Genomic DNA, 9,981 nt, shown 5'->3' with positions numbered 1-9,981 from the left:
AACTCATACAATTCATTTTGTGCGTAACTGAGTACTTTCAATTGTATATCGACATGCACAAAAATCCTGAAATACAAAAAAACAATTTACACATCCACAGTTTAAAATTACAGCAGCTTAAAACTGAATACACATGCAAATCTTTAAAAAGTTTACACAAATCACTTGTTGTGCACACACAAAACCACAGTTACGCCCAAATCTGATTTGGAAATAATCCGGTTAAATGCTGCTAGCATGCTGCGTCATCAGTGTTTTCTTATCTTTGAACTTAGATTGTGAATAATATCTTGTAAAAACTTGGGATAAGTGTTTTATAAATTCATATTTAGACTTTTTTGTATTAATTATTGGTGCATATTTGTTTAAGAAAGTTGGACAAATGTCAAGTTTTCACCAGATATTATTCACATTCTAAGTTCGAAACAGGTGACAAGAAAACACTGATGACCCAGCATTGTAGCAACATTTGAACGCATCACTTACACATAAATCTTGGAGATGTGAAAAGATTCTCACACCAGATTTGTGCGTAAATGCGGTTTTGTGTGTACATAACAGGTGATTTGTGCGTCATTTTTAAAGATTTGTGTGTATAGTTAGTTTCAAGCTGTTGTAATTTTAAGCTGTGCATGTATAAATTGTATTTTTTTTATTTTGGATATGTGAACACACAATTGCAAGAACAATTGCACAAACAAAATGTATTACGTAAGTTACAAATTAAGAATTACACACACAAACACAAGAAGCTTGTCAAAATAATTAATTTATATAAATAATGTGATCTTTAGTGATCATACGATCATATATATGGACATAGTTTACTCTGAAAGCCATAGAATTTCATGATATAGACTCATTGAAATTCCCTCATCTGGGAGAAATACTTTTCAGGTAAAAGTGTGGAGTATTTCCAGCAGGAGGCGCCATAAAGAAACTGAAACGTGAAAGGTCCAATTGAGTTCAGTTTTTTTTTTAATTTACTTAACTATGATGACATAAGGATGTTGTGAGCTCTCTCGACACCTGGACATCCTGAACAGGTAAATTATTCATTTATTTATCTGTAACCAGATCTGTTTATTTAGGTAAAAGAAGACGCCGTTTACCATCTGTGATGGTGGTCAATTTGATCGAGGGAGAAAAGGGGGAAGGCCGGATTAAAGTAAGTGATATTTAAAAGGTGTGGCGGCTTGCGATATTTTATTTGGCGATACTTTTATTGATTTAAAATGTTGATGAGACAATATTTAAGTAATTATTTGTGAGTGTCGTACTTTTGTTTTCCACCTAAACCCCCCGACCACTAGTTGGCAGCAGAGCACACTGAGCCTCTTTGAGAGAGAAGAAAAAAGTGAAAGTGAAAGTTTAAAATAAAAGTGAAAATTTGTGCTGTACAGACTTGGAATATATATATTCCATACGATACATATCACATAAATTGTTTTTATCTGTTCCTGAGTCATAACACTTTAAAAAAAAATAAATGAATTTTCTTTATATATGTCACAAAAGCATGTTAAAGTCAAAGACTTTCATTACATAGTGGGTTTTTAAGATGTAGTTAATTTCATCAAGAGAAGGAAAAAAGCCAAAATAAACTCAGCAATAAAAAAAAAAATAAAAAAAATGGTGATGACGTGAAAGAAAGAACAGAGGCGATGAGGAGGTGATAAGAACAGAGAAGGTGATAAAAGAGGAAAAGATGCACAAGAATTTGGTCTTTTTCCGACACCAAGTGAAGGTGATTAGCTTGTGTTAAGACTTCGTCTTCGATCTTTTACAGGAAGATGAAGGTTTTTTTTCTTTTTCTGCCTGATAAATATACACTCAAAAACCCACAGAAGTTCAGCTAAAAAAAGACAAAAAAAAGATAAATAGAAACAGAGAATTTGAACATCTGCACTCCGAGGTGGAACTGCTTCATGCTCTTTGTCATGCAACAACGGCTCCATCAATTATAAATCACAGGCGAGACAGAGAGTGACAAAGGGCGTTGAGAGGGGAGCTCCTCTTCCCTTTAGTCTCCTCCCTGAAGTTGCTGGAACTCCTCTGAAAAACCTGCAGCTCGTCTGAGTTTCAGCTCTTCTTATCTGGGGCAGCATCCAGTCCGCGGCGCCTGATGGAGGAAGTCAAAACGACTGCCGTAATAACGCTAAAGCGGCTCGGCGCCCACGTCTCCGGCCCAAACAAAGCCCATCTCTGTTTAGGCGTGACACACTACAGTGGAAGTGACGTGATCACGGCTGCAGAACAGCATGCGAGGAGTTAAATGGCGGCTTTTGTTACTTATTCTCCGAGATTGACAGCTCACTAGATCATTATCGTAAAAAGGCACTGTGTTTCTGTCATACTTCTTTCATGCAGTGATCTGTTATTTTCTTATCCCGGTGCCACCCCGTTCTCCCTCCTTTCATGCCGTCTCTTCCGTTAATTTTGACAGCAAACAATTTCTCCTAGTCATGCACTCTCACACTTACAGGTTACTGTTGGCAGGACTGACAGGAAAAACCTTTTTTTAAGCTGTTTGTGGAAGACGTCGGCCTCCGTTTGGATGTTGGCCACAAACGCGGTGAAAGTCTGCTGAGGTTTGGTTAAGCCCTGTTTAGTAAGCTAATGAGCTTAGTGTCAGATACTGATCAGTAATCAGAGGAACCGGGCCCACATGCAGCCCGTCAGGAGGACAGAGGGGATGTGGACCCGTGTAATTACCTCCCGTTCCTTCTTACTTCCCACAGAACGTCTTCAATTATCTCTACGATTGTGGATGAGGAAGTAAAGAGCGCAGGTTTGCTCTCTGACACGGGGGTTGATGGTTTGATGCCCAAGTACTCACAACGACTTTCCCAATCATGCAGTTCTTCACACGATGTTTCAAACTCACTCACTTCTGCTAAACAGCATCATCGAAATCAGATGTAAAACGTGTTTTTAATATGTTCTTGCAGCATTGATGGTTAGTTAGGATAATTAATCTTAAAACTTAGTATCTCTTTATTCAAATTGTTGTGAATCAGGAGCAGACGAAAAAAAGAGGTGAATTTCTGATGAACTCCTGCTGCTCTGCAGAAACTATGTCCTAAAGCAACTGTTTTTTAATGTAGGCTAAAAACAATCATGCTTACAAAAAAAATAAAACCACTGGGAACGCTTTTACAAAAGATCAAAATATGATCAGAGTGAGACTTTAAAACCTGAATTTAGCTCATATAAACCCTTTATCAAAGGAAAGTTCAAAGTTTTAGTTCAACTACATTCAAAAGGAAGCAAATGTTTTACAATTATTTTCCTTTTAGCCTCAACTTGTGAGTCCTTAAGGACAAAGAGGTCTAAGATGAAAAGTATAAAGTCGTTTTCTTTTCAAACATTTGTAGTGGAGAAAATACATCCGTCTTCTGTGAGATTCAATACAAGCTGCTTTATACACTTGAAGCAGGAGGACCAACGCTGGCAACCTAAAGCTTCAGACTATTGAGTTGGCTTTGTGTGATTGTTACAACTACTTAGCTTTAAAAAAAAAAAAAAGTAATTCAGCAGTGAGCTGAAAATATAAACTAAACAGCTTTGAAAAATAAAGAGTTAAAACACAATTATGTTCATAGAAAAATGTTCATCTCAACTTGTGTGTTTTCTACGGTGGCCCTGAAGTCCAAATCACATTAGGAAATCCCTCAATGCAAAAACATGTAAAAGATCACAATAACAAATAAAAAAGCTAAAGAAGGATTTTTAAGGAGCAGAACTAGATTTTAAAAATCAAAAGAAAATACCAAAAACCAACATTTAATTAAAAAAAAGATACAACTACAAGTAAATTAAATAAAATAAGAAAGGAAATGTTTCAGAAAGAAAAGTTAATTTCCAAAAATCAAAATGAAACAAAATTGAGAACAGAAAATGTCGGTATTTTGGGGACGTCGCTGATTGGATGAAGATGTTTGTTCATCTTTTCAACCAGACGTTCTCTGTAAGGAAACAAATTCAGGCAGAAGATATCTCTCTAAGCTTTTGGTCACAGAAACGGCAAAAGTTTGGTGATTTTTTAATCAGTTCTTTACCACGATTCAGGCAAAACATTGTTCTGCTTCTTAAAAACTCATCAGTTAGTCAGTGATGTCCCGAATTACTCATCTTTTCTGTTTTTTTAATTTTGTTTCATTTTCTAACATTTTATGTTGTTTTCAGGAAGTTACTTTTATTTTTCAAAATATACAATTTTTTCAAAGTTTTAATTTCTGCTTTTTTAATCATAATCATTATTATGTTTTCATGCTATTTGCACTTCTGGGCCACCGTAGTAGCTCATTATTCAAACAATAAAAATAGTTCAAACACTTATTACTATTTTAATAAAAATACATTTTTAAGGGGATCAAAAAGAGATGAAAGTCCTAATAAAAAAATAAAAAAAACTAGTAATACAAAGTAGAACAGTAGAAATAATGCATTATTTTAACGTATTTAAAAAAGATGAGTTTTGCAATCAGGATGAGTTTGACATTTTCTTTAAGCCTCAACTAAAATATCAGTAAACTGAAAATTTCAGTAAACTGAAAAAACCTGACACCAAATCATGCATTTTACACTGACAATAAAAGGGTTTATACTAGGAAAATGGAAGAATTTGATGATCTATAAAAAAAAAAATAAAAAAAAAGGCAAAACAACATCTTGAAAGGTTATATTTTAAAACAAATAACCATTTATTGACAGAAAATATCTTTGCTCACCATTGACGTATGTTATCTAACTATCTTCCTTTTTCTTTGAGAAATATTGAGAATATCTCCCCAATTTCTCTCATGAATCTGACCCATCATCGCTCCTCTTTGAGACTCTGCATTTGCTCTTTTTCTTGATTATAATTACATGTTGGTGCTGCCTGCTTAAAATTACTATCATTTTTCTTTTTTACATAATTAAAAGCACTACATTGTCCCACATTCTGATGATGATTGTGTTGCACACCTGAATACAGACTCATATTTCGGATGAAAGCTGTAATCACTCACCGGTGGGCTGGATGCGCAGCTGGGTCTTATCGCTCTGTTTGCGGGTCATGGCGAACCAGCTCCCGTCCGGGTCTTGGATCCACTCGGCCGCCTGGCAGTAGAGCAGTCCCTGGTCTATGGGCTGCAGCTTGTGGATGGTCAGCCTGTAGGCGGTGGCGCTGGTTTTGTCCAGCCTGAGGTCCCCCGCTGCCATCCTCTGCCGATACGGTCCTCCAGAGCGAAGAACAAAGTCCCTGGACAGGGTGACCAGCTCCTGGGGCGGCGCCGCCGCGTCCTCCGGAGACCTCAGATACCAACCCACCGACAGGTGAGTGTGCTGCTCGGTGGTCCGGGAAACCTCGCAGGTGAGCTGTAATGTGTCCCCCTCGATTTTGGAGAGAGTCTGGGCTGGAGCGGTGACTGTCAGAGAGTCAGCGATGACTGAAAACCAGAAGAGAAATGCAGGAAAGAAGATTAGCGAGTGGAATAACTTAAATCCTGAATATATTTGGCTGAATAAAAAGTCACATTCAGCCTTTGGTGGGAGTGAGTTTAAGTTTTAGTTTAAAGCTAAAGTGTCATTGACAAATTTGTCCTGCTTCATGTTGTGTATCTGGATAAATGTTGGTTTATTAGCACAGTTAAAATTAATATTTTAACATGATATAAAGTTTTGCTTTATTTAAAAAGACATCTAAAATGTATTCTTCGCTATTTACGGAATATCAAAACCAGGGGTGTCAAACTCAATCACACAAGGGGCCAAAATAAAAAACACACTTCAAGTAGAGGGACGAGCAGGATAAACATTTATTGAACACATTAAAATTATTTTTTTAAAACAGTAACTTTTTAACATAATAATATATAGCATTACCTGTGATAATGCTAGTTGGAAAGCTAAATTTGGCTAATGAAGATGCTAATGCTGATAGCTGAAGATGCTAAAATTATTAGCTTAAAAAACACTGAAGCCAAAAGGTCAAAATGCTAAAAAAATAGTAGCTGAAATCACTGGAGCTAATGGCTGAAAAAGTTGAAGCTGATAGCTAGCTAAAATTTAAGCTAAATGCCAAATTAGCCTTAAAAAATATATATATAGGTTAGCCAAAACGGCTAGCATGTAGCTGAAAAAAATGGCTAAACTTCAAAATAGCCTAAAAAAAAAAACTGAAAAAAAAAAACAAAATTAGCCAGAACAGCTAGCATAAAGCTGAAAAAAATTGCTAAACTTCAAAATAGCCTAAAAAAACAGAAACATGCCTAAATTAGCCAAAACAGCTAGCATGTAGCTGAAATAATAACTTAACTCCAAAAAAGCCTTAAAAATATTAGCCAGAACAACTAGCATGTTGCTGAAATATTAGCTAAACTCCATAATAGGCTAAAAAAATAAAAGAAAAGTGTAAAGTAGCCAAAACACATAGCTGAAATATTAGCTTAAGTCCAAATCTGCTGAAACAAATCAGAGTAAAAGCCAAAATAGCCCAAAAAAAGCTAGCAAAATGCCAAATTTTTACAACTTTAGAATAACTTTTCAAGACAATTATGAATCATAAAAAGCTAGGATTGTTGTTCCAGAATGAATCTACTTAATCCTTAAATAACTCAGTATTTTACTCTCCATAAAATATATTTTGTCAAAATTATACAAGTTAAAAATAATCGTAAGATAACGTCAAACCTTTAATAACAGACTTGACTTTGATCTAAACTAACATCTTAACATCCATACTTGAGATCTATTCGGTATCCATCTATTCACCCAAACATTTTCATTATTTCGTAGCTTCGACCACATCTGTAGTTATTACGTTGTGCATCATATCCGGAGTCAGACTCCAGGCCTCGAGGGCCGGTATCGCGCCTCATCCAGCCAATAAGGAGCTTCAATGGCAGGTTGGTTGGAAAACATGTACGACAGCGGCCCTCAACACTTTGATTCTGCCCCCCCTGAACCATGTCATCACGTGTGCAGGTGATCAATGCAAATCCATTTGGGTTTTACTACAATGGCGAGCTGGAAGTTATCAGCCATAATGCAGTGAGAGGCTGCTAATCTCATTTTCTCCCAGGAAAAGGTGTAAGAAGACGTGTGAGTGCAGCCAGATTCTGTTTCAAGGTGACTGCCCTCTATTTTCTCCTCCATATATGAATTTCACATGTCATGTTTAATATCCAGCGCAGCAGGAGGCCTCCGGAGAAGGAGGCTGTGATCCCTCTATGGGGTTTGCAAGAGAAAACAAACAAAAAAAATCACATCCCCATCCCACATCTGAAATGATTCCTTTTAAAATCTCACGCTCTTAACGTGCAAACGTTGAATTACAACAGATTCGGAGCAGTTCTATTTAAAGTTCTCCAGAGAACGAAGGAGAGAATTCACACCAGATGGTTGAGAGCCGACTAAATGAGAGGGAGGGAGCGGCCGTCAGGTGCAGGGAAGGAGAAGAGACATCAAGAAGTGATCAGAAGACAGCAAGAAAAACGCAGCAAAGAGACCAAAATAAACAGGTTTTTTTTTTAATAAACGTGTCATCTGAAGAAGTATTTTTGGACGTGTACTTAGTCACTGTGCAATATGCTTATGCCTCTACTGGGTTTAAGATTATGGAGCTACTTAAGGTTAGGGTGTCAGTAGGTACTGCAGTAGAAAAAAAACTACTTAGCAAAAACACTCAGTATTTGTGTTCAACTTCTGGTTTGAATATAACTTGATTTAAGACAAAACTAACTAATAAATATCGTTTCAATAAGATTTAAAGACTTGTTAAAGACAATTTTTCTTAAATATTTTCAAAATTCTAAGTTCCTTGGATGCCTTCTTAAATCCTTTTTCTGTTTTGTATAGTTCGGTTACCTTTTCCCATAGATTTTTTGACAGCTCTTTAGCTTTTCTCATGATTTAGGATCCAGGAATGTCACTGGATGAAGGATGAAAGGGTCTGTTAGAGTCCAGAAACTCCAAGACCTCTCGTGCACACACTTTGATTACAGGTAAACGAGTCACAGGTGAGGGGGCGTTACCTTTAGCTGCCAATCAAACCCTTTCGTATAAGCTTTTGTGCGTGTTTTCAGAAAAAAGTCACTTTTGAACAGTTTCTGTTGTCATTATAATTTATTAGGGGGTAAACAACATTTTTTGATATTAAATTGATTAACACAATTACCATGAGTGGAAAATATGTTTTTGTTATTCATATTCTATGAAAAATGACCAAGAAATCATGATTTCCTCCAGAGTTTTTTTTGGAATTAGACCTGCTTAGTTTAGGAAAAAACTGTTTTTTTACAAAAAAAAAAGGAATGATGCATTTAATGACAGCAAGACGTAAATTTGAAAGGAAACATACATTTATGTGTATATTCTGAGACAAACTGATTGTAAAATGTGTAATCCTGACCTCACTTTAGGATGATCATTGTCTAAAAATATAGATTGTTGGATTGTTGTATTTAGGGGAAAGGTGAATATGCCTAATATGAAGTTAGAACACTCTTTTTTTAAAGCAATTTTCTTCAATATTTCCAATTTCCTTAATTCTGGCCAATTTAAAAAAAATATTTTCCTTAAAAAGACAGGAATTCACAACTTATTTTAAGAAATATTAGAAAGACAAACTCTGATATTTCTATTAGCAGAGTTTTCACACACAACAATGTAAACATATCCTGTATTCTACATGTTTAATTTATTTTGAAAAGAGCATTTTTCCAGCGTAACAGCAGTTTACAGAGTTGCTTTGTGAAGACGTTGAGCTCCAAAGCAGCCGTCAAAGGGGTTTAAATCGGCACGTTTGAAGGAGGCGTGATCTGCCCTTTTTCAAAAGTTGATGCAATATTCCGAGCTGTTATAGAAGAAGCCTCAGATTTACAGCACAACACGTCTTCGTCAAGCAGATTATCACAGCTCTGAGCGTCGCAGACTGTTTAAAGGGGTGAGAGATGCACCCGCACCTGAAATAGTGTTTAAACAGCTTTGCACTTCACTTTTTTTGTGAAAATGTAGAAAGACGTGAATCTTTTGTGTGTAAAGACTTGAAATCTGCATCAAATACTGTACTGTACTGGAAAACTACAATGAATTTCCCTCAGGATTAATAAAGTATTTAGATTTGATTTGATTTTCGAATGATCATGAACTCTGATTTCACTGCAAAAACTGATTTTTAATGTAAAAAGAAAAAGAAAAACTATTATTTTTTTTCTAGCAAGAAATATGAATGTATCAAGAAGGTTTAATTAAAAAATAAGCTTAATTTGAGAAAAAACTAGATTTTCTTTTACATAATACAAGAAAAATATATATTTTTTTCCCCAATAGCAGATTTTTTTAGCGTATTTGAAGAAAATCTACCAATAATTTAGGAATTTTTCACTTTTTTATCTCTAGTGGGCCTGTTTCTGCAGAGACCGGATGATTTGAAGGCCCTTCTGGAAATAAAAACAGAGTTTGTCCTGCAGCTAAAGGAAGAGATAGATAAGAAATACAGTATTTTGTCAATGGTACAACATAAAGAGTCGTCTTTGGTAAGTTATTAAACTAAAATTTGACATTAAACCAAATAATCTATAAAAACACCTAAAAGTGCATCATCCCGTCATTGAAAAGAGGAAATTATATCCAAAGTGAAAATATTTTAAATGCTAAAACTAAGCTTTAAAACAAAAAAAAAACAAATGAAATGCAAAGATGCTGCTGTAGTCATTTGTTCGGATTTAATTATTAATCTCATCTTCATCATCATCCAGCAAAAGTCTTAAATCTCGCTGCATAAGGGAAAAGCAACGGTTAAAAGCGTCCCGACTCCTCGGCGTCCACTCCCCTACATCCTTTATAACCCCCCCTCAACCCCCTCTGGCGTTCTGGTCTCACTCGGCCTTATCTTGGGCTTAGGAGGTCTCAATCAGCTGCTGTAACGGGTAAACAACTATCCAGTTGTCACGGTTACCATGAAGTGCCAGAACCAGCTATGAAAATCCTTTA

At 35.9% G+C, this 9,981-nt stretch overlaps 1 protein-coding gene across 1 annotated transcript in view; it reads right to left on the bottom strand.

The window, feature by feature from the left end:
• igsf3 (immunoglobulin superfamily, member 3) overlaps positions 1 to 9,981 on the bottom strand; it is a 125,662-nt gene that overhangs the window by 45,230 nt on the left and 70,451 nt on the right. Inside the window, exon 3 of the mRNA XM_024286386.2 lies at positions 5,016 to 5,435. Coding sequence (XP_024142154.1) covers positions 5,016 to 5,435 — 420 coding nt within the window. The remainder of the gene's footprint in view (positions 1 to 5,015; positions 5,436 to 9,981) is intronic.

Source organism: Oryzias melastigma, linkage group LG21 (genome assembly GCF_002922805.2).
Source record: "Oryzias melastigma strain HK-1 linkage group LG21, ASM292280v2, whole genome shotgun sequence".
Taxonomy (NCBI): Eukaryota; Metazoa; Chordata; class Actinopteri; order Beloniformes; family Adrianichthyidae; genus Oryzias; species Oryzias melastigma.
This window is presented reverse-complemented; position numbering and strand designations above follow the sequence as displayed.